The sequence below is a fragment of the Hirundo rustica genome, chromosome 7 (assembly GCF_015227805.2).
Source record: "Hirundo rustica isolate bHirRus1 chromosome 7, bHirRus1.pri.v3, whole genome shotgun sequence".
In the NCBI taxonomy this organism is placed as follows: domain Eukaryota; kingdom Metazoa; phylum Chordata; class Aves; order Passeriformes; family Hirundinidae; genus Hirundo; species Hirundo rustica.
In genome coordinates this window covers 4824483-4850138 of record NC_053456.1, presented here as the reverse complement: position 1 = coordinate 4850138, position 25656 = coordinate 4824483, and the positions used below count along the sequence as shown (strand labels likewise).

Below are 25656 nucleotides of genomic sequence, written 5' to 3'. Positions count from 1 at the left end.
TCCTGTAGTCTTTTCCATCCTGTGGGAAGCTATTTTGGAAACCCCAACAGGAGAAAGCAGTGCCATGAGGTGCAGCCTTTACAGCTGCCATCATGTTGTTACTGTCACGCACATTTGACAGGGCAGGCCAAAAGGTGTCTGCTTTCTGAGCTTCTAAAGACCACCCTTCCAGTCCCTTTGCAGGAACTGATATTTCCTTCCAGCTCTCTGCAAGTGTTTCACCCAGGAGGAAACATCACACGCTGGAGAGAGGATCTGGAGCAGCGCCTTCAGGATGGACTCATCTCGCTCTGTCTCTGCACGGACATCCTCATGTTTGTACAACCAGCTTCCCTCCAAGCGCAGAGCCGAGGGGTGCTGGGGACAAGCAGCACTTAACCGAGCACGGAGAACTTCCCTGGGAATGTCAGTGTGGGTAAAAAGGGAATACACCAGCAGGAAGGTTTCCCTGCCCTGAGATGGGCAGCATTTGGGAATTGCCACACCTCCTGCCCATGACCAGCTGCCCAAAGATGGGATCTGTTTGTGAGGTTGCTGCCAGTACCAGCTATGCAGCAACTGCAGTCCAGTCCTGTCTGGTTTTATGCTTGAGATATTCAGCTGGTGTTCCTACACACAGGCATTCCAGTTAAACGCAGCAACTAGCACGAAAAACACTCCTATCTCCTTCTACACAAGTCTAGCACATAATCCTCCCCCAAATACTTTCCACCCATTACCACATTATTTCTAATGTAGGCAGAGCACGTTTAATTAGATTTTTTTCAGGAATTGTCCTGCTTTACTAACGGAAACAAGTGGTTTATTAGCCATAAGCATCACAGATATTCATGATGCATTCAAGTGTAGGTGACTGCCTTAAAACTTATAAACTGCTAAAATGAATCTGAATGTGAAGATTGTACAATATTGGCCTCAGGGAATTCAAATGAGCCAATGATTTGCCCAACAAAGTATAAAATTTAGCAGGAATTCTGAATTCCTAAGAATATAGTTTAATGGCACTCCAATGAGCTGTTCTTTTATCAACAAATATATGTGTTAGCACTGGAGACTTTAGAACTGCAGAATGGACCAGTAAACCATAACTATTATGTACTAGTTAAGATAAAAAATAAACGACACCATCTGTCATCCTAAGAGAATCAGTTCCCAAAATTTCCAAAGTAAAAATGCTCTTGGTAATAATAGAAAATCTGGTAATTGAAAAATTGTCTCCTTGTTTTGATGGAACTCAAATAGGAAAAATAAATCCATCAGCGTAATTCAGGTCACAGAGTGGAAAACTCCCTTACTTAGCAAAATCTGAAATTTCGCATCAAGGAAACTGAACATCCCATCCATTACCAGGATATCCAACACTAAATAATAAACCAGCAATCTACCTGAGAACTCCCCAAACACTGAAAATTAGCACTGTATGAACTAGAGCTTCACTTATGGACAAAGACAGTTTTCTCAGTGCACAACTGAAATACTAAATTAAGGCTTTAAAACTGCTACTTTCTAAATCTTTAGAAGGGTTTTGTTGTCTTAGCATGGGACTGTCTTATGCTAATAGTAAAAAAAAAAATTAAACCATTGAAACTGGCATTTTGCTTATATTTTAATTCAGGGTTTGATATTGGAAACCCTAGGCACTGCAATTTAGGACCTTGTGACCTCTGATCATGAAATATTCAGTGCCAAGTGTTGCACACAACTGTCCTTAATATTGTTCTAATTTATTAAAAGTGCTTGTTCTTCACCTTTATTAATGGGTTTGCCATTCTTTTCTCTCCAGATAAAAAGGTAATTGTCTCTTCAAGAGGACAGACAGATAGTCATATCAACAGTAAAACAGTTATCAAGTAATTTCTACAAAATTCATTGAATTTAGGGTATAAAATGCACATCATGTTCTTATACAAAATTTATTGAATTCTTTAAATCACTCTCACTTCTGCTTGCATTCAGTTATAAAAACATAATTGCTTTATTGATGGGTCATTAATAAGGCAGCAACAATTGACATAACCACTTTAACTCTCTAAATAATGAAATTATCTACCAAAAAAAACCACTTGAGAAAAACCAAAAAATACACATAGAAAGTGTTTGTTTTTTCTTCTTTTTTTTTTTTTAAGTGCCATAATTTAGCACCAACTACATGAATTCCCAAATACTAAAACTGAGGCTAAGCCATGATATGAAATGCATGCTTCAACTGCTGCTTTTTGCTCTGTGTAAAAAGTTAAGGGCCAATTTACCTTTTGATTATGCAAGTGAGTTCCTGGTGAGGAAGGATCCACATTTGCATTTAAAGCATATTCTCACATATATCCATGACTTACTAAAACCCTGACCTCCACATTTTTGTAACCATGATACCAAGTTTGAGAAATACAGATGGGCGCTCCTTCAGTCTACTGTAAACCTAGAAGTCAATATTACTCCACTAAATCTACTGTAGATTTCAGTTAGAATGGGCCAAAAATTATCTTAAATTGGGAAACACAACAGTGACACAAGTGTTGTTTGTGTCTTTATGCCTGTTCTTATCACTGTAGATGAAAAACATCATTGTACACTTAAATATGAGTTCACAACTATGCCTGTAATAAATCACTGTCAGTCGAAAAAGAAACAGTAAAAAAAAGGGTATTTACCAACAGGATCTTTTTGATTCTGAAAGAGTATTTTGCTGTTGCTGCCATCCATGTTTGCCATGTTGATTGTGTTGCCATCCGTCCAGTACAGCTTACTGAAGAAGAGAATTAACATATTTACAGTATTGCTTTGTGTTTTTAATGAGTCAGTAGTAAAAACATTCATCAGTTTAGGAGACAAAACGCACAAATAGTTACATGATTTAGTCAGCAAATTTCTAAGGGAGGAAGAATTCAGTTGAAAAACTTTCAGCAAAACCTTTCAAATTCATGTTTGCGCTTTAAGTTTAAAAGAAAACAGAATGGCCAAACAAAACATGAATGAAGAACCTTCTGATGAGCTTTAGTGCAGATTATTTATTACAACCATGGACATCTTACCCTTTAACTGGGTGCACCGCAAGACACTGGGGTTTATCGATTCCATGGATGATCGAGGTTTTCAAGGAACCATCCAAATGTGCCACGTTAATTTGTGTTTCATCAAATTCTGAGCTAATCCAATATAAATTACGTGATATCCAATCCACTGCAAGACCTCTGATACTCTGAGTATCTACAAAAAAGGAAAGAAATTATTTTGATTTTCTTTCTGTATTATTGTCAGTGTAAGGGGAAAAAAAATAAATCCATGTTTTGTTAACGATAATGTACAATATTCTATTCAGACGGATTTATTAACTAGTTGTCAAAAATTAATAATCTTGATTTTATTTCCTGGGCCTGATACACTAAGAACATGAAAATCACACTGAATATTTACAGCATGAAACCTATTGTCCCAAAATAGTAATCAGAGATGCTGAACTTGTGTGTTGTATTTTTCTACTTCAAGGCATTTATTGCTCAGTGGCTTTCTAAACCAATTCTATGCTGAAATTTAAAAACCTCCTTCCTTCTTCAGCTCCATGAAAGCTCAGTACAGAGAATCTGAATTAAATCCACTGGTCTATAGCATAGTTCTGTAGCTCCTAAGTACTTGTGTCACTGCAGAAGTTCAGCAGTTTTATCTTTGAATGCTCTGAAGACTCCAAGTTACTCTCCTGCCTCCTTGGATATGGCAAAACACCTGTCAGCCAATGGGAAGCACTGAATGATCTCTTAATTTTGGTGGGTTTTTTGGTATTCATAGTTTTTACTTTCCCTATTAAGTTGTTTTTATCAAAACCCACAACTTTTCTCACTTTTACCCTTCTGATTCTCCTCCCCATCCCACTGTGGGATGAGCAGCTGTAGGGGACTGAAGGTTACCCTACAGCTCCGTTACTACCTAAGGCAGCGAAACAGGAGTATGATATGACTGGTTTGGTAACTTGAAGGTCTTCCTTAGCAAGGCATTTAAATAAATGTCAATCTGTGTTAAAATCTGCCTGAAATTCTGGGTCCAAAGTCACTGCTCCATCTCTAGGTACCAACACGCCCCTCTGCCCTGGGTTCATATTGGCCGGCATCTTTGTGGAGAAGGAAACAGCCCAAAGGTGATCTAATGATTCATCGTAGTTCATCATTTAAACACATCTTCTGTCAGCTTAACATGGTAATTTCCACTGACAAGATTATTGCCCTTGACGAGCTGACACGGCTGTGGCTGAGGACTGGTTTGCATGTCCATAAGGCTGAGCAGTGATTGGGCATTAGGAAGTTTGCCAGCCTCACAGAATGTGACAAAGGACGCCAAACGCACAGTCCTTGACCCATTTTAAATTGTTCTCCTGCCTTTCTGGGGTTTTTCTGCTTGAAGGAACTAGAAATTAAACATTCCATACTCTTAAAAAGATTAAAGTATGACTTGGCGTCTTTGTGACACTGGCATAAAACTTCACCCAAGAAGAATCCCACCAGGACGTGCTTACAAAGCTTCTTCTGTTCTTACAAGAAGTGTAAAAATGTAACTGTAAGCAAATGACATAGTTCACACATAATAAATAGTCTTTACAATCTTTTGATGTGCTAGAATATTGTAATTTTCTCTAACTTAAGTTACATCTGGAACAAAAGAACCAAAACCCCACAAAAAAAACAACTCTACCACAGAAGCTACCATAATAAAAGGAATATGAAAGAATTTCATTTCTTTTGGTTTCATAAGGTTTCTTGACAAGTTCAGAGAATTTTCTATAATAAACAACATTTTTATTCTTCTACTTTTAGAAAAAAAGCAAGCAAAAAGTCCCTCTAATGGGCACCTGAATACCTGATATAAAGATCTCTAGGAGGCATTCTAAGCCTTGTTCTCATTACTGGGACTGAAAAACAAATCTGATTGTTAATAAAGTTGTCCCTGAGATAGCAGTGGAAAAGAAAAAGCAAAATAAATGAATTCACAGTCTACAAAATGGGAAAATGGTCATATTTGTCCAAAATGTGCTAACACAGAAGGAATTTCTTCTAAAGTGACACAAGGGGCAGGGCTTGAACTAATTTTTTTCTAATAAATAATTAACTACGTGGTTTATTTGTTCTCCAAGTCAGAAAAGGCCCAATCTTACACAACTGAGCTATTTGTTTTCTATTCTTCCTCCCCAAACATTCACCTAACTGTTGGGGAACCAGAGTTAGCAAAATTTGCTTTCACATTGTCAGTTTTTCCTGTTTTCAAGCAGGTAGGTACACTACAAAGAAGAACAAGTGTTGCCAGGAGAGGAACTGACAGTGGTTGAAAACAAAAACCAAATTTTACCAAGGATGACAAATGGTTTTCACTTCAGTTCCAGGGTACTGAAACAGGGTTGAAGCAGATATAGTCTTTATATTCAATGATTTTCTGTACTTATGTACACATTCTGTACAGAAAAAAAAAAAACAACCCCCCCCAAAAAAAACCCAACCAAAAAACCCCCCAAAAACCAAACCAAACCAAACACAAAAACAAACAAACGAAAAAAACCCCCAAAAAACCCAAACAAACAAAAAAACCCAAACAAAACCCCAAAACCAGCCAACAAACAAAAACCCCCCCAACCCCCCTCATTACATCAGTATCACCAAAATTACCAGGTGGCCGTGTTGTGGTTTCACCAATGGTGCCAAAGCTGAAAGATCTGCATGGACTGGAAAGCAAAAATAACCCTGACAGAGCCAATTTAATTCCTAGGTCAACACAGGTAGCCAAAGGACATAGGAAATTCTTTAGTGCAAAGCTTTGTCAGTGCATCTCCTGCTTTTTATTCTTCCTACCTTCAAGACATTCCTTTCCTGATTTTATTACCCATTTCATTCTTGTACAAAAATCAATGCAAAATTACATCCCAATTTGTTTACACAAAATTGAGTTATGAATCAATAAAGTGAACTAGAATCCTAAAGAAAATTCTGCCTGCTTATTGTTTAGATCAGTTATCCAATAGCAGGGCAAGACATACATATCAAGAACTTGAATCCTCTTATTTCAGCACGCTTGCAACACTCATTTACCTAGAAGGAATTATTTTTACTTCAATGCCATGCTGTTTACCTCTTGAAATAATGGTTTCTAAGCCAGTCCCATTGATGAAGGCACGTTTGATGGTCTGTGTTTTCACATCAGTCCAGTATAAACGTTCCTCAACAGCGTCAAAATCTATGACTGTCACATCATCGATGTCAGGAACAGTGAAGGCCGTGATGAAGTTGAAATATGGGTTCTCTATGTCCACCCCTCTTATTTCTGAACGCCTTGCATAGAGAAGAAACTTCTTTCTTTCTGTTAGAGAAAGGGAAATCATCATTCCTCATCCTCTCCATGACGTCTCTAACAGAAATCAAAGTCATTCATTTCAGATCACTTGACAAATGTGTAAATCGTGTTTATACGAGTGATTAAACATCTCCAGAAAACCTGCAGCCTAGTGGCACTTGAGAAATAACGTTACAGAGCATAAAAATCACAGGAAAAAAAAATTCTGCATAATTGACATTGTTACCACACCACTATATCAATACGGTCTTAGGAGTGTGAAAGAAAAAAAAAATCATGAAAATTTTATTATAAACATTTTACCCTCTTTAGTACACTCAAAAAAATCCTGTTTCACCTGCACATCATAACAGACATTAACATTTGGTATCTCAGGATATCAGCTTCACTGTGAAAGGGAATTTTTGCAAACAGCAAATGTGTGTGTGAGCAGTGAAAAGCAAAGAGCTGGAACAAAAAGAGCAAATTGGTTGCTCTAGTTTCAACTTTTGCTGGTGTAAAAGGGTGATAATTTAAAGGCAAAGCAGAGCTCTCTATTTAATCTCAAAACTCCGAATGATTTGAGCAAGTGCCTGCAAATGAGCATTAAAAGTAACTTTTTTCCCCTACAATATCCCTGACATGCCAAAATATTATTTTCTTTTCTATTTCTTGAATTTTATTAATGAACAGTAAAAAGGGTAATTTAGTACAATGTTTTGGAGATAATGCACACAATTATTTGACATTTCAAGGGCTTTTAGAGCTTAAAAGTGTGTATTGTAGTTTTTTATGAAATTCCCCTGCAAGGATGCACTTCTAATATTTACTCTTTGTTTTTTAATCCTTGAAAATGAAGCTAAGACAACTCTAGAGCAGGTAGAGATTTAAGCTATTAAGCATCTCTTTGTTATTCAGCTTACCTGACTCAGAATGTTGGGATGATGCACGTTTCAGGATAAAGCTCTCTGTTTTGCAGAGATAAATTTTATGAACGCATCACACTCCCCAGCAGCACAAAGAAACAGCTGTGGCAGCAAATATCAAAGCACCACACACCTCAACTATTAGAATAAGTCATCGATTCTCAAAAAAGCAGATTCTCCGTTAAAACACGCCATCAAAAAAGCACTGTGGAGATTTTATTTGTAACATTAATTTGTCCATTGATTCCAAAATCAATGCAATGGCCAAGCTGCGGGAGGAAAACTCACCGTAACATGTTTTTTTGTCTGAAGACAGTTTCATCAGGTGTGGACAGGCACAGGCAGCGCTTCTGTTGTGATTGATCAGACACATGTGAGAGCAGGGACCCTTGCCCTCGTTAGCAGCACAAGGGTTGGGAGCTAAAACAGAGTCATTGAAACACACAAAATGCAAAAAACACGCGTCAGAATTAAGATTTGTCAAACAGTTGTGAGAAGGGATAAATTCTGTCTGAAGACAAACTTAGTCTAAGTGATTAACTGAGCTTGTGCTCCAATAATTTTTTATAGGCTAATATTCAACACTAGTCCAAGAAAATGTATATATATAAATTTTTGTTTTGCTAACGCAGCCACAGTTTATAATTGTAACTTTAGGAAGCAACCAGATATAATTTCCCCAGGGAGATATCAGTTTTGCAGCCTTTTCATGAGAGTTGAATCTTACACTCCTAAGCAAGACACATGGGATTAAAAAAAAATGTCAGCATGATGCGGACCTGAAAAAATGATTTAATTGTGTGAAAGAAACAGTCAAACCTAGATTATGAGATGAACTATGGTAAATTCAATGTTTCCTCTCAATTTCGTTTCCATGCTAGAATATTAGATGGAAATCTAACACACAAAGAGAATTTGGAAGGGAAAAAATAATAAAAACCCACAGCAAAGTACTTCTACTTTTCTCAAAGAAAACCTCTCCTAAGTGTAGGTTTTCACAAGTCACTTCCTCTAGCTTGCTGATTGAATAAGATGTGCTAAAATTTCTTTAAAGAGCAGGAAGAAAGCTGACCAGAGGAGACCCCTTAGTCTTACAAAACCTGGAAATCATTCTTATCATCTTCATTCCTTGTTATAAACCCCAAAGCTCCAGAGCACTGCTGAAGAAACAGTGCAAGCACAAACAGAAAGTAAAGTTGACTCTTCCTTTTGTTAAAAAAAAAAAAAAAACACCAAAACCAAAACAAACAAACAAAAAACAAACAACAAAAACCTTTGAAAATTAACATTGATGAAAAGGGAAGTGGAATTGACTGACTCAAAGACAAGCTTATAATTAACAAAACCAATTAACGTAAAATACATCCCTCTGCTAGGCTGCAGTACAAGTAATTAGATAACCACAGCAATCTAATGTATGGCTCTCCTTAAAAAATAAATTTAGCTCAAACTTAAGCATTAAAATTTGAAGACAAAATTTTCTTCATTGAACAATTCTTTTTTCCACAAGTTCATGCTTCCTTAAACTTATACAGCAGTTCCTGACTCCTTTAACTACTTACTTGTCAACCTGCACTTTGGGAAGAAAGAAGCATTCAAAATCTTGGAAAAACAGGTTAAATAAAATTGTAGCCATAATTCTAGTAAAAAAAAAAAACAACAACAAAAAAACAAAGAAAAAAACTAACAAAAAAACACCCCAAACCAACCAACCAACCAAACAAAAAAACACCTAAAAACAAGCTACGACAGGATTTTACTATTTTCTGTTAAATCATCCCATTTTCCCCTTTCAAGCACTGCATCACTGGAGGCCACTCAGCCTTTCCCAGAAACTAGAAAAGAGAAATATTTATTTAACACCACTTTCCTGGTATCATCAGGAACATTGTGAGAAAACCTGGGCTGATCTCTTGTAATAAGTTCACAACTTCATGTGGGAGACAAAAAAAAAGTGAAGTTGAAGAAAAGACACTGAAGTTAAACAAGGCTCAGGGAGCCTTTCCAATTATTAATACACTATTAGCAAATAGAAGCCATCTATCCCTATAAAATATACACCAGAAACAAAACACAACTTAGTGTTTTGAAAATTTTGCGAAGGAGATGTCAGAATCATTTATGTTGTAAGGGTGTATACACCCTGTTATATCTCTCAAGAGACCAGCTAGAGATCCAACCTCCTTCAATTTTTGGGCATTTTTTCCACAGGTACTGCAAGACTGTAAAAGTTTGGCCCTGTGTTTTGCAGAGAAGCATTTCTTTTCATTTATTTGCCAATACAGAGGAGTAATTTCTGTGAAATTTTGACCTCTCTATGCACACAGCCGTCTGTGACGAGGATTTACTTCAGGCCTAAGAATAATTAATCTCTGCATTGTCTTTCCATGCAAGTAGCACTTTAAGGAATTGAACATATGAAATTTAAAAAGAAGAACAGAGAAAAGTAAAAAACTAAAAGGCATGTTGATTATTGATAATTTTAAAGGAGTGTTGTAGTTCATGTGCGCTCCAAGCATCCACCAAGAGGAGTCAGTGCAATTCATGTACTCTTCACGTCACAACTCCCTCTATATCGCACAGAACACAAAATTGGTGAAAAAAGAAGTGTTATAAAGCAGGTGTTTGTTTCCACATGAGTGCACAACTCCAGGAGCAAAGTACCACGATCTAAACATTACTTCTAGCAGCACATATTTATACATTCCTTTCATATTCATACTGCTTGCACTGAATAACAGCTAAGCCTGCTCTTTATTTCCTAATAAAAACTAATTCTCCTGAGGGCACATCGTTATTGCTCTGACTCTCAAAAACTTGGCTTTTTTTATTTCCTTGTGCTCATTCTAACACTTCTGTTTCTACTGTGAATAACCTCATAAGCATTTACCTTTTCCATGCCATTTATGGTTTCACCGACTGCCACCAGACAGAAGCCTGTCTACAAATGGGATTTCCAGCAGCATCAGCCGACCTGCCCCAGACCAAAACCCATCCCACACTCCTGATCATCCTGTCAGGCCTCCTTGATGTGCTGGATATGATCTGTGCAGAATATTCCAGCTGTGGGAGTGATATGGATTTATACAGCATCACAGTTCACTACCTGCGCTGCTTTATTCCTTTCCTGATCATTCCCACCAATCTATTTTCCTTTTGATCACAGGAAGCCCCAGAACCGGCATTTTCCCCGACTGGACAGCCTGTTTCATTATTTGATTGATTTCCACTGCTGATTGCTCGTCAGTCTGCTCCTCTCACAGCGCTGTGCACAGATACACACACGTCACTCTTGTCACGTCGCTTCTTGACCGCTCCCTAAAACTTCATTTAAACAAAATGCTTATTTTTCTTGACCAACAACCCTTAAAAACACCCCCCCCCTCCGACATTCCATCAGCAGCAGACAAATGAACACTTTCTCTGACAACCTCTCAATGTGCATTTCCTGTGACCAACTCATCCCCTGTATTAACTTCACACTGAGCTTGTCCCTTCGTGGCGCCAGATTTCAGCGAGATAAAGTTTGATCTTACACTTCAACAGTGCACAAAGCATTTGAATCCTGCCTCAACCTTCAAATACCAAAAGCGTCACATCCAAAGGTGCTTTCAAATTGCTGACAGTCGATTCCCACTCATATTTAAAGCCAGTTACAGATCTGATCTTCTGCTCACTGTCAATACTCCCAATAGAACTGCTTTCCCTAAAAGGCCAAAGTACTCAGCCAAGTTAAATCTTTATATTGCCTATTATATCCGATTATTTTAGCACTGATCTTTGAAATTTGCGGATCAGGACTGATCAGATGTGTAAGTTCTAAAGTAAATGTTTATTTCCTCTAATGACTCAGTTTCAGTTTTTAACAATTCATTGCAAAAATTAGTCGGTATAGAAAGTTACATATTCACCACAAAACAGGAACACTCTTAGCATAAAGCACAATTATTGATAAAACTCAGAAAAATATAAGTTAATATATATAATATATAGGTAAAATAATAATATATTTATTTCAGTATATCTATTTTTCATTACTTATAATACATATACCAAACTTCCTGCTAGCTTTGAAGTAAAAAGAACATATTGAAGGTTGAGATAAGATCTCAAAGTAATAATTATTCCTTAGTTCTCCTCATTTTAAGCTACATTTCTGTAAGAGTTTATTATTTTAAACAGCTGGCAATCTGTGACTCAATAGAACATTGCAACAAAACATGAAGTTAAATATTCTTCATTTTTTAATTACAAAGGAGCCCAGTGGTACAAATATACTTTATAAATATACTATATTTATTTACTGTTTGTCCTGATTTCTAACCAAAATTTTAATCTTTTATTAAAAATGATATAGAAAGAAAAATAATGTCATAGTCATGTTTGGTTTTTAATTTTAATTCAAATTAATACCCTGGATAAATAAATAAATAGAGAAAGAAAGAAAGAAAGAAAGAAAGAAAGAAAGAAAGAAAGAAAGAAAGAAAGAAAGAAAGAAAGAAAGAAAGAAAGAAAGAAAGAAAGAAAGAAAGAAAGAAAGAAAGAAAGAAAGAAAGAAAGAAAGAAAGAAAGAGAAAAGGAAAGTATGAGAAATTCACATTTTTTTGTTTTCAAGCTGTTATCCTTCCAGTGGTCTGTGTTTACCCCTCTTGTCACTATCCTCAGTAGTGTACTGCTACAAATTCTCGTGACTAAAACAAACCTTGTTCTTTGCAGCAAGTGGATTTTTAAAACACAATGGCTGTTAAAAAAAAAAATAAAATAAATTAAAAATCTTCCTAGGAACCCTGTGTTTGCCATCTTAACAGCACTCCTGAGACACAGCTTTGACTCTGGGAAGACGAGTTGGCCCCCAGCTCGCATTCCTGAGAATATTCTGCATTAGGGGAAAAGCCTTCCACACTCCCCTGAGGTTTGCTGACAGCTGAACATAACATCCATACAAACATCTCACTTTAACTCCTCTACCTTAAATTACCATCTGTCCTAGATTGACTCAAATCATCTGGCTTTAGGCTATGAGAGTTTATTTAGCTCTGCTCTACTTCATTTCCATCAAAATAACTTCCTTGATACATATTAAAAACTGATCAACTTTCACCCACACAGGTGACCCAGATGGAGATGAAAATACAAAACGTTCATCCTGCAGTGCTCTGTTCATAGCGAAAATTTGCAGCATAAATCTACTGTTAATTCTGTTTTAGGATTCTAACCTGCACACTGTGCTGTTCATTTATTGCAAAATAGCTAAAAAAATTCAAAGAAAAAATTAACAAGCAATCAGGCAGTACCATCTTTTCTTTAACTCAAATAAAAGGGTACTGTAGATCTGGAGAAACAAATTGACTCTGCTGGAAGACAAAAATTTAGAGCATACCCAGAAGGCCAATCATAAATCAGAATCCAGTGTTTTCTACATCATAAAATAGAAGCTGCATACACAACTTGATCCTTGAACTTCTTGATTTTGGCAAAGAACAACTGATGACTCTTCTGCAGCTTTTCCTTGCCTGGAGGCCAAGATATCTGTGACTGTGGAATACTGCCTGGTATCTCCCTAGGCTATAGAATCCCTCTGAAGACACTGTCTGGCCCCAGTCCAAACTGAAAAGGAGTTGTCCTTTTCCTGACAGCAAGAAAAGGCAAATAGCAACTCTACTGCTACTCTAGAAACACCATATATGGAACACAAATCCCAAAGTTCAGGAGGGGACCAATGAAAAGAAAATTGCCAAGAAAAACAAAGGAATACCAACCCCCCCTCCAAAAAAAAACCCCAAAACCCACAAAAACCACAAAAAACCCCAAAGAAACCCTACACAAACAAGCAAGCAAGCAAGCAAACAAAAACCCCAGCAAACAAAACAAACAAACAAAAAACCCCCACCAAAAACAAAACACCAAACAAAAAACCCCACTTATTTGAAAGGTGTGTGCAGTGATGCATATTTACTCCACCTCTATTTTAACTGGCTGGGCATACACATTATCTTAAACAAAAGTCAGCTTTTTAGAATGGTACCCTGCCCCAAAAAGTAAATTCTGAAGAAGGGAAATAAATAGCTTATTTCAGAAAGGGATGAAGTCCAAGAGATTTGACATCCACTGAAAACCAGTAATGTATACCTTCAGTAATATTTTAAAATAAAAACATCAGAAAAACTTATCCTGACGATTTATGTCACCTACTGAGAGGTCACAATTTTTACTACGCTTGGACACACTAACCAACAATGAGTGGTATTTGCTGCTTTTCCTTTATTCCATCTGTTATTAGAGAATATTCCTCAAATATTTTGCATTCTAGAGTGCAGTGAGAATTGTACTTGCTGCTACTCATTTACATTCAAACTTTAGCCATAGTTTTCTATGTATAACTAATGCAAGACACAGCCATTAAAAACTGTCAGGATTTTAAATTTTCAAATCGAGATTGCTCACAACCTTAAAAAAAAAAAAAAAAAAAAATCTAAGTGCCTTATTCAGCACTACAAACCCTGGGTGAGAAGAAAAGCAAAATTTCACTTCTCAGTATTAAAAAAAAGAACAGCAACAAGTGTTCATGAGATAAATTTTAAAACAGCATTGTATTAACATCAACTTCTTGCCAGAAAAGTTGAAATTTATCCAGAGAACATGGAAGATACTGCAACTAATTGGTGGTCATCCTCAAGTGGTATTACTTTCTAATATTTGTGTACAAAATAATCCCAGTCTTTTTTTATATCACGCAATAAAAATTCATACTGATTTTTTTTTTCAGCATTACTATTTTGCATGGTACATCCTAACCCATACATATAAATATATACATTTATCCCATAAAAACTTCTGCCACATGGATTGTGTGCTTTTTACTTCATTTAGTGCTAAATACAACAGCTAAAAAAGCAAAATAATATACAGTATTTATATATAAAAATATATGGATTTCACCCCTCAGAGGAGGTAGAATTAATTATTCCACTAATAATTCAGATATTAATATATATATATAAAAAAAATACTTATTCCCCCCAATCAGTAATAAATTATTCTCTGAATATTCACCTTGTGGCTGACGACTCGGATGATAAATCTGGAGGTCAAATGGCTGAGCACTTGTTTTTTGTATTACACTGACATTTTGGCCAGTCCATTTATTGGCTTTGGCGAGGGTATTGGTCCTCCAATCTGTCCAATAAACTTCACTCCCATACAAAGAAACAGCAAAAGGGTGAGAAAGATACTCGTGACCCCGTATTATCTCTATCATGCTGGTTCCATCATATAATGCAGAATAAATGGCATCCGATCTACAAGACAACCCCAAATTTAAGATTATGTAAAAATAAAAATTAAAAAAAAATCACACAACCATTATGACATTGGGCAAATCATCATTAAAAACTTATTCTGTAAGAGTGGTAAGGCCTAATAATTTTTGCAGTGCAGTCATTAACTTTATAGGTGATAAAGTTCATATTATCATACGAAGTACTGGTTTGTATAATACTTTAATTTACCTCAACACTGTGAGAAATACAACAGAAAATGCTTTTTATTTTTCGGATGAGCTTAAAAAATTATGAACTAATTTGTGCCTTGCCTGGATAAGTGTCAGGGAGGACATTTGGGAACTGCCCTCTAAGGCACAGGGAGCCAGGAGCCATGGGTGATCCCACAGCTGGATTATGAACTAAATAAATGTACAGATTGTACACGAGCCTGCCCAGGGCTCTTCGTGTCCATCATGTCCACAAGCATCTTCCACTTGCACTGCAGTTCCCATTCCTGCACGGAGGAACGAGGATTTCTCAGTGACCACTTTACCTGGCGTCTGTCCAGACGATTCTTTTCTCAAAGTGATCCACAGTGAGGCCGTTGGGCCAGGCTCCGGTATCCATGTCCTTGTAGATGATCTTCCTCTCCGCCCCGCTCATGGAAGCGGATTCGATGCGAGGGAAATTTGCATCCCAGTCTGTCCAAAACAGAATTCTGGTGAGAGGAAAAGGAAGAGAAAGGGGGGATAGAAGAAAATATTAAAGCATGAAGAAAAATCCTAAATGGTTTATGAGACAACAGTTGGAAAAAAGGTTCAACCATTTGCATGCTTTAAATGAAAGGATTAAACATAGATTAATTCGGTTCCCTATATAAATTCCTTAGGGTAACATGGAGGTAATATTTCATTTTTAGTGTTAGAGGCATCATGAAAATAAAGAACTTTTTAAAAATAACTAGGGGTTTAATAACATTCCCTTTTCCATGTCCATTTATACAGTGGCAGCTTGTCTTGTCTTCCCTTTATAATTAGAAACCCAGCTCATTAAAAGAAATTTTAATGAGAGCCCTGGAAAACCATCCACAGATAAGAAGGATGGGGAGGGGAGAATGCGAAGAAAGGTGATTTGAGGTAGCAGGGATCAGGGAACAGGCTAAACAAGAGATTTTCAGCTAGTCTTAAGAGTGTTCTAATGAAGACCCCTGGATTTTGGTATGTCATTAATGCATTAATAGAGATTACGCTTGCTAAGAAAACTTCAAAGACAGGTTTTATTGTCATGTCTCTCAGTTTTGTACAATCTCCAATGTTTTTCTAATAAGGAGAACTTTCATTGTTATCACCAAAGAAGTGTCTTGTTAAATAACAGAAGCAGCATCACCAAGAAGACAGAAATAAACCCTAACTGCTCTTTGATTACTGAGTTTTCAACAACACACAGACTTGTTAAGGGAAAATTATACTTTTGATAGCAAAACTTGTGGTTAGTTGTAAAGAGTTGATTGCAAAGAGCCAGACTGCAGCAAAACTTCTCTGTATTTCCCACTAAAAGGCCTTCAGCCTCAAAATCCAGGGAGGCTCACAGGATGAGCCCACTGGTGCTGTTTGTTCAGGCTGGACCAGGGATGTGTTTACCTACAGATGTTTATTTTGCACAGATCTGTATGTGTGTGGACTAAGAACACCTGCTCATCCCACAGCAGCTCTGACAGCTCTGGGATACAGGATTTGTGCTCTCCTAACACAACCCTTTTCCTTGAATCACCAGTGTTTATTCATATTCATTTGTGAAAGGACTGAGGAGCTATTCCTGTCTATGTTGAAAGATTTTTTTTTTTTCTTTCCTGACTTCTAACATAATATAGCCTCAATTGCTTCAAGCTCTTCAAAAGGCAGATTAAGCCTTCAGTTTCAAGAAGAGTGGTGATTTGATTTTTCTTCCTCCCAACCACTTAATTTGAACAACTTCTCTGCCAATTTTTCTGCCAACAGGATGCCTCTTTTTAAAGATCTTTATAGATAAGCGATGCACTCTGTAAATAAGCTTTCTAACATCTCAGTTGAGGGGACAAAAACCTTAATCATTAAAGCACATATATTTTAATTCACAACTCAGGTCCCAGGATTTGGGACCTTTATCAATCTTTATTTTTATGTTCACTGCTTTGCTTCTGAGAGAAATATTCAGTGAAGACACATAACAGACTGTAGCAAATTCCTAAACAAAATTAAATATCATGAGTTTGAAAACAGGTTTTTTTCCCCCCTCTGAAAGAGCAATAATTTTGGTAAGAGGATGGAGCTATTGAATATACATAACATTCTGGTTTATTTACCTTATTCTGTCCCTAATGAATAGGTAGAAAAAACATTGACAGGAGCTGGCAAGTATTATCTTCACTTTAGAGATGAAAAGCAAACACAAGAGGTGACTTTTACCTCACTCAGCTATCAGGCTTCCAGTAACATCTAAGCTGTATTTTTATAGTCCCACCAACAAAACCCCAAACCAAACCAACAAACAAAAAAACCAAGCCCCCCAAAAACCACCACCCAAACAACAACCAAAAAAAAAAATAAACTACCCGCCAAACAAAAAACTCCACAAAAACACCAAAACAAAACCCCCAAAAAATTACCTCAAAGGGAGAAAAATCACCTAAACCTGTCCATAAACCACATAGAAATTTAGACCAAATGCTACAGTTATCATACACATCGAAAAAAAAAACCAATGAAACAACAACATGGTAAGTGAACAACAAAAAGATCCCTGTATCTCCTGACTTACAATTTTTTAATCCTTTTCACTTAGAAAAAACACACTAATAATGTATTCTTTATTATTCAAAATATACTTTCAAGAACTATCAAAGATAAGTTAGAAACTAATAACCAAAGAAGGTAATTAGACAAATACCACATTTAAACATCTTTAACATACTTTGCAACAAGGAAAAAAAAAAGTTTTTATAATTTATAATTACCCATATCTGGGATCCAAAGCAATGGCCCTCGGATGCTCCATAGCTCCAGCTATTAATGTTGTCCTCAAAGTGCCGTCGAGTTTTGCCACCTCAATTTGGTCCAAATTGCTGTCGATCCAGTAAATGTTTCCTGCTATCCAATCGACAGTCAGACCTTCAGGAGTGGCCAGGCCATGCTGCACCACAACCTCAATGGCACTAACACCTTAAAGAAAAAAAAAAAAAAAAGAAAGAAAACAAACACACAAAACAAAACAAAAAAAAAGAGAGGAAAAGAGATTCTTAAAGAACTCATGTAGAGAGAGACTGGTAGAGTGAATGTGGACATATAAGTTTATCAGAAGTTCTTGCAGTGAATTCTGGATTATTTTGGGCTTGTCTTTTAGATGATAGCACTGGAACATGCACTTCAACAAAGAACATTTTATAGGAAATCTTTCGTATATGTTATGAGATTATATTGAGTTATAGGCCATCATTATGTCAGCAGAGCAAGGAAAAAGTCTTTCTGGATGTTATAAAATTTTGGAGCAGAATCTTTCACCTAGTGAGAGAAGATAATTAATCAAGCATCTGATAAATTCTTATACTTTTTTAATAAGGTGAAGATAAACTGAAAAAGAGAAAAGAAATAAATCAATATTGCACTCATTGGACCGGGAAGAAACACCAGTTCTTTGCATTTGTCATTTTCTTCCCCCTAAAGCATACTGCAAAAGGAAACTTTGATAACTAAAGTTTTTTCTTCTGCCTGGAAATTAAGTACAACCCTTTTTTAAAGGCAGAATGCCATCATAAATTCTGTTTCTGTGAATGGCAGCTCAGTTACGACTGACCTCGTAACTGAGGTGTTCTCGCCATTAAGAAAATAAAGATTCAATCCTCACCTCCAGTATCAGAGAGCTTGCCCCTGTAAATTTTGTCCTCCACCACGTCTGTCCAGTACAGTAAACTCTGACTGAAATGAAAATCCAGGGCTATTGTATTTCTTAGACCAGGGACTAAGAGGCTGTAGTCACGCTTGTGAAGATCAATTTTTCTGATCTCATGTCGAATAGAAAAAATTATGAAAGCTTCAAATGGATCTGGAAGATGAAGATTAAACATTTCAAAGGAATAATAAAAAAAGATATTGCTACAAATTGATACAAATGACAAGTGGAAGGTGAACAACAGAATACTTTATCCAGAGAAAGAGATGATTAAAACAATTCATCTTTTGATAAGGAGTCTTTCAATTACTTTTTCAGTCCAACAGACTTCTTAATTCTCCCTTCTAGCATTATCTTTGATCCCAACTAGAGATATTAGACATTAAATTTGGGAATATCACTCAACTGTTGAACCGTATTTTGTAGCTCTAGCACAATGAGGCCATAATTAGAGCTTTAAAAAGTCACATTATCAAATTTAAAATCTGCTTTTCAAACGGTTCAGAAGAATGAAACCATTAAAATATACATAATTTCAAAGGCCAATCTGCTGAAATAAAATTTACTAATACATAAAGTACCTTTTGAATATACAGTGTACCTTGCATTTTCAATTGAAGTGCTCACAAAAACCCCTCATGCCAAACTAACAAGCAAGAAAATGAACATTTGATGTGCTTACTGATACATCACAAACATCATCACAAATCCAGCTACCAGTGACTTTCTCCTCCCATTGTTACTGAATTAATGGTACATGATTCGTGCCAGTGAGTTGATTTCAATGTGCATAAAAATATCTGTAAACACGATCAGCACTGGTCAACCGTACTATGGAATTGCTTTTTTTTTTAATTATAGTTCTTACATAGATTAGGAAATGTTTTTCAAACAAGTAGCTGTGTTAATAAAACAAACAAGGAGGACAAAAAATTGGATTCTACAAACTGCTGAATACACTCAGTATATCCACTTTGATTAAGATTTTTTTTCTTAGTGATCCTTTTCTATGGGGACGTAGTTGTCCCCCCCCAAACACTTTGAGCTCCTTCTCCTAGAGGGAAACACAGATTATACCCAGAGGTTTGCTTTCCATACAATTAAAGTTATTTATGTGGAAGATTATTGGCAGTTTATGGCAATACTCCTGCTTCTCAAGGCTGCTAGGAGACCCTCAAAATCCTCAGTTATCTCTTGAACACTTCACGTCCTCCTGCAGCTCCTCTTCCCTGACACCCACTGCACACACAGACCAAGTTATCCGCGGTGGTTTAGGCCAAGCAGGCGCCTCAGCAGAGCTGTGCCTCTGCTCTCGAAGCATTCGTTCTCCATCTGGCTTGAACTTTCCAAATGACCTCCCCCGATTTGTTAAAACAATGAATGACTTTCCGTAAAGCAAATTTTTCAAAGCTCTGCAGTGGTTTAATAATTTAGTGCAGAACAGGATCACTGGCATTAGTAGTTGTTTCACAAACACCACTTCTCTGAACTTGAGACACACTTTAATGGCTCTTCCCAAATTCTGATAAATTGGCAGCTATTATGCGGAGGCTACTGACCTATCAGGTTTTTTTGCCAATTCCAATGCATAAGAACACAAGTCTTCATCCTCACCAGCGGCTTTTTTTGTATTTCTCAGTAATTAACAACAAAATGGAAGAAAAAGAAACCTAATAAATGTGTGTTGCCTTAGATTGTTTTTTTTAATTCAACGTAGAGTAAGTAGAGTTCAAGATAAATAACCTAGGGTGCAAATTATCTTTGTGAAAAGGATTAAAGTTCAATGGGACCTTGACAGGATTTACAATTGAAATCAACGTGACAAAACCCTAGGCTTGGCTGACAACAGCCTGCAACACTGCACCCTCCTCCGAACACAGCTCTTGAAGAGTGTGAACCAATACAGAATACAAGGGGAAAGGAGCAGGTGCTCCAAGAGGCCCAGAAATCAGGGCCTGCAAGGCAAGAACGAACAATCTGGAACTGCTTAGTCCAAAAAACGGAATAAGACGATGAGAATAAAATTCCCTTAAGACATAAAAGGCTTATGAGTTGAAAACGGGAAAAATCCTGTTTTCTGTATAAATAACAAGTAGGGCAAGGATTAAAGGCTTAAACTGGACCAGGAAGACTCAGAAAGACCAGAAAAACAAAAATCTTCTGGAGAGTGAGTAAACAAAACATTTCACCCCTGGGAAACTTGGGAGTTTAGCACTGAAGGAGTCCTGAAGGTCTTGGAAAAGCAGATAAACAGCAGCAGTATTAGCTAGGCTTTGATCTTCCTTCCAACCTGATCATTCCATGGCTCTATAAAATCAACTGCATTACAGTGAATTGGAATTTTCAGGCTCAATCAAATATATATATATATATATACACTTTTTAAAAATTATTCTTCCGTCACGCAATAAACCCAAAATTTGGTATTATTTTCCTGATTATTCTTCTAGAAATTGAGAGCAAATACTTTTTATTCTGCAAACTAATTGAAAACATTTCTGCAAAGTCTCAACTCAATATAATGGTTATTGACTACAATCTTTAAAACTTTCGGGAAAATTAACTGTTAAAATTTTTTTAGACAAAGTGCAGAAATGTATGATTTCTCTCAAATATTTTCCCATAAAGGTTAGTGTATAAAATATATGATGCAAACAAAGCATAAACTACATGAAAAACAGTAAAAAACCCCCTCTGACAGAAGAAAAGTGCCTAAACAATGCCCTCAAAAAAGACTCCATAAAGTATAATGCCTCACATTTTTCAGAGTGTTAAATTCAAAATACTTTCTTAGGAAAAATTCTGACTGAACCCAATTGCTTGACTGAAGCTTGCTGCAGTGACAGCAGCACAGCTAACAATCTACACTGTGCTTTCATGAAAATTACCTTGAAGAAAAACAGTAAATTCATAAAGATTCTGGAAAAAACATTCATTAAGAGGTTGACACAGCTCAGAGAGGACTGGATTACTCCCCTCTCCATTTTAGTGTTGAGAGGTATCTGGAAATTATCACAAAGTTTGAGTTTCAAACCAGCTAAGACGGCTCAAACAGACAGATACCATCCTCTATTTTTTTTTTTTAAGAGATATATATATATGTGTGTGTGAAGTGATATAACAGTTTCCACTGCTTAGAAAAGGCTGACAGTCAATTTTAAACTGTTCCTGAGCTGATCTAACATTAATATACCAAAGTCTGAAAGGCTGAATGCAAACATGAAATTTAAATATCTTTTAACAACACTATCTTTTTTTTTTTTTTTTTCCCCTGAAGGCTTATTATCATTTAAAAGAGCAAGTGCAATATATCAGCACAACTTATTTTGAAATGTGTTCCAAGAGAAACCAGGAACATGAGTATGAAAACATATAATTTGTATTGACTTTCTATCTGAATAATGGAGCTCTGTAACACATTCTTTGTTCAATCAATACAGATTTAAATCAAATGGAACCATTAAATGTTTGGGAAATCAGAAATGTAAGAATGCCAGAGCAGCAACAAGCAAACGAGATGAAAACAAGAGACATGGAAAGGGAAGAAACTCTGAAAGAGAAAAATACAACACTTAAAACCCTCAAGAAATGGAGACAACATCAGGAGAAATGAGATACAACAGAGGAAACCAAAAAAAGGCTTTGAAAAGGAAACAAGAAAGAGAACTGCTCGATTCAAGCATTTCAGTTCTATCTACTTGTTATTCTGTAACTCATTGTACTTCTCTGGCAATTCATTAGAATCTTCTGATAAACACTTTTTGATACTGAAAAGTTAGAATCACATAATTCCTGCCTTTTCAGCACTCATACTTCCATTCTAATGGGCTCACCAATAAATGCTTTTACCACATTCTGAAAATATGTTGCATAGTAACTTTCCATGTTATTGCTGTGTACTTGTGAAATGTTTCTTATACACAGGAAAATGCTACTTCAGATAGAAAAAAAAAAAAAAAAGGCTAAAGGGCAACGTTCTCATTTTCTTCTGAGTAATTTATTTTTTTCCTGGAAAATAGATTATAAATTACTTTTCTAATAAAATAGACATCTACTCCTGGTTCAAGGCATCTTAAATCACTATGGCTGTTCTAAGAATTACTTCATAACAACTGAAATTATTGAAATACTAGTTTGGCATTTGGGGGACAGCTTATCTCCATAAGGTCACTTTGAACTTTATTTGTGATAGTATTACATAAAAGTTTTCCCTTCATTTTAAGTTCATTCAAGATCTCATGGGCAGAGACTTAAATGATGGGGACATTTTGAGTCTCAGGGATTCACAAAAGAAACCAAAATTGTTCTCACTTTCCTAAAATGCCCTTCGCACAGTCAACAACTGAAGTGTCAGAGGATCTCTCCTCCAGAGAACTTCCCATGCTTTTTGAATTAAATAAACTGAACAGGGCCAAGATGATTTGTGCCTCTAAAAGCACTTGCCATATTTATTATGGAATAATTTTGTCACAGCTTTGATGGCATTAGGGTAGTGTCATTACAGTTTGTAAAGGAAGGTATCATTTTTCTTTATATCAGCTGACATCACAGGCCTCAGATCATATATTTAGTATTACATTCTTTGAAAAAAAAAATCTAGAGAAATCAATTTTTCACTTCAGATTCTCACCAACACCAGTAAACATTAAGCAGAAATATCTCACGGGCTTAAGAAACCTGAGAAACTGTAATCTCACTTTTCTTATTTTAGAGCACAAGTGAGGATACTTCACTTTTTTTTCCCCATTTATTTTCCAAATATTCGTCATTTGTATCAAATTTAGTTTGAAGTTTGTTTCAAGCTTTCCTCGTATGAGTTGCTAACACTGTCTTAAATTCTTTTAATCCTCTCATTTCTTTAACTCAGTAAGAATGCACTTTTTTCAATTACTGGAAGTGTCCATAATATAGAAAATCAGATTGCTCAAAAATCATTGAGAACCAGACCAAAGCACTGACATAAAGAAAGAATGTTAACAGCAATCAATGCAGAGTAAGAACAAATAAAGAATATCCTAATCACATTTACTGAATTGTGAAATATCCAACTCAGCAAAAGACAATGTGGAAGATATTTCTGTTCAGAGTTTCAAAAACTCTATGAAAGAATAGAGATAATATTGAACAAAATTACCAAATAATCCTGAATCAAAGAAGACTGAATTATGAAAATCTAGAAAGCAAACTATTTTTAAGTTCCTACCACGGAGGTAAAGGTGTGATAACAGTTTATATTGCACATGCATGTTTCTGTTTTACACACAGCGCTGCACCTGATAAAACACCCCTAACACAGTTTCCAAATGATGCTTCAGTGCCTATTAATAGTGAACAATGAGGGGAATACATTCCCCTCTCCTGTTTTGGCTTATGTTGATTTTCACCTTGATTAGTGAGCTGAGCAGGCTCTTATTGCTGTCAAAAAGCAAGTGCCAGAATGCCTCAGGGGGAAAAAACAGCTTAAATATTGAATGCTAACAAGCAGCAAATAATGGCACACTCAAAATTAACCTTCTGAACCCCCAAGCGTTACTGATCAATATCCTGATTGACCCATTTCTTAAAAATACACAGTAAATCCCCCATATAGAATGCAAAATTGTGTATATACGTGTATGCCCATGCATATAAACTGTACATGGAAAACTAGAACTTCAAACTGTTTCAGAATTGTATCGTCTTAACATCCCTAGAAACATCTGGTATTAGCATTCTTAGGTCAGCAACAGCCTAATATTTCAATGCCCCTTTGCACATCAAGAACAGGGACAGTTTTAATGAGTCCTTATATTGCAATCAACCCCACATTTGGACAATCCCGTATGTTTTTTATATAGAACAAAAAAAAGGGGAAAAGAAGAAGAGAAAAAAAAGAAAAAAAAAAAGTTTAAGAAGCTCTCAGTAAATGGCCATCACAGCTACTAACATCCTGAGTATTGAACATGCACCAAATTTCAGCTTACCAGTACTAACACAACTCTCTCCATCCTTACTGAGCTTCCAGCCTTCGTAACATGAGCACTTGACAGTATTTTTATGCTGTTCACAAACTTGGCTGCACTTCAGGTGCTTGGTGCAGTAATCCATAATCTCACAAGTTTTGTTGTCTGCAGTAAGATTGAACCCTGCAGGGCAGGAGCACACAATCCTTCCTCCAGGAACCACAGAACACTGATGGCTACATCCACCATTGTTTAGTGAACATTCGTCTGAAATAACATGGAAAAAACAATAATTAAGGGCTGCAAAAGCTGTCAGTTATGTTGTATGCAGTAAAGTCATCTTAAACAACTCCAAAGGCCTCCAAGATGGGCAAACAAAATTTTATATTTCTAAGAATTATATTTTTATAGTTGTTTTTAAAATTATCTGATGTGTAGCCATTCGTCTGGTAGTTTTTCGGCAACCGTTCAAGATTTTAGCAAAGCTCTGTGTCCAAGTGGTGATCCTCAGGAGCTGGTGTTGGGACTGAGACTGTTTAACACCCTTATCAGTGGCATGGACAGTGGGATTGAGGGCACCCTCCGCAAGTTTCTGATGAGACAGGTGTGTGAGTGATGCAGCAGGGTAAAGATGCCATCCAGAGGGAGCTTGCCAGGCTTGAAAAGCAGGATCTGTGCAGACAACTTGAAGTTCAAAAGGCCAAATAGCAGGGCCTGCACTGAGTCAGGACAATCACAAGCACAAATACAGGCTGGGAAAATAATGGATGGAAAGCAGCCCTGAGGAGGAGGAAGTGGAGTTGTTGGTGACCTGGAAACATGAGCTCACAGCCCAGGAAGCCAAATGTGTCCCGGACTGCATTGGATAAAGCTGGACCTCAAAAGAAGGAGATTCTTCCCCTCTGTTCTTCTGAGACCCCACCTGAAGGACTCAATCCAGCTTGGGGGCCCCCAACATGAGGATGGGGACATTCTGAAGTACAGGGAAAGCCATGAAAATGCTCTGAGGGCTGGAGCAGTTCTGCACTGCAAACAGACTGAAAGCTGGGAGTGTTCACCTGAAGAGAAGGCTCCAAGGAGACCTCAGAGCCCTTTCCAGGACTAAAGGTGCTCCAGGAGAGCTGGGGAGAGACTTTGGAGAAGGGCCTGCAATGACAGGACAAGGAGGAATGGCTTCAAATTGACAGAGGACAGATTAGATTTGACAGTGGGAAGATATTTTTGACTTTGAGGGTGCTGAGGCCCTGGCACAGGGTGCCCAGAAAAGCTGTGGCTGCCCCTGGAGCCCTGGAAGTGTCC

At 36.8% G+C, this 25656-nt stretch overlaps 1 protein-coding gene across 1 annotated transcript in view; it reads right to left on the bottom strand.

The window, feature by feature from the left end:
- Positions 1-25656, bottom strand: part of LRP1B (LDL receptor related protein 1B) — a 498089-nt gene that overhangs the window by 164726 nt on the left and 307707 nt on the right. The window contains exons 23-31 of the mRNA XM_058421333.1: positions 24379-24624; positions 18371-18568; positions 17484-17688; positions 15045-15209; positions 14283-14527; positions 7518-7649; positions 6103-6330; positions 3030-3204; positions 2649-2743 (exon numbers count right to left, since the gene is read on the bottom strand). Of these exons, the coding sequence (XP_058277316.1) occupies positions 2649-2743; positions 3030-3204; positions 6103-6330; positions 7518-7649; positions 14283-14527; positions 15045-15209; positions 17484-17688; positions 18371-18568; positions 24379-24624 (1689 nt within the window). The remainder of the gene's footprint in view (positions 1-2648; positions 2744-3029; positions 3205-6102; positions 6331-7517; positions 7650-14282; positions 14528-15044; positions 15210-17483; positions 17689-18370; positions 18569-24378; positions 24625-25656) is intronic.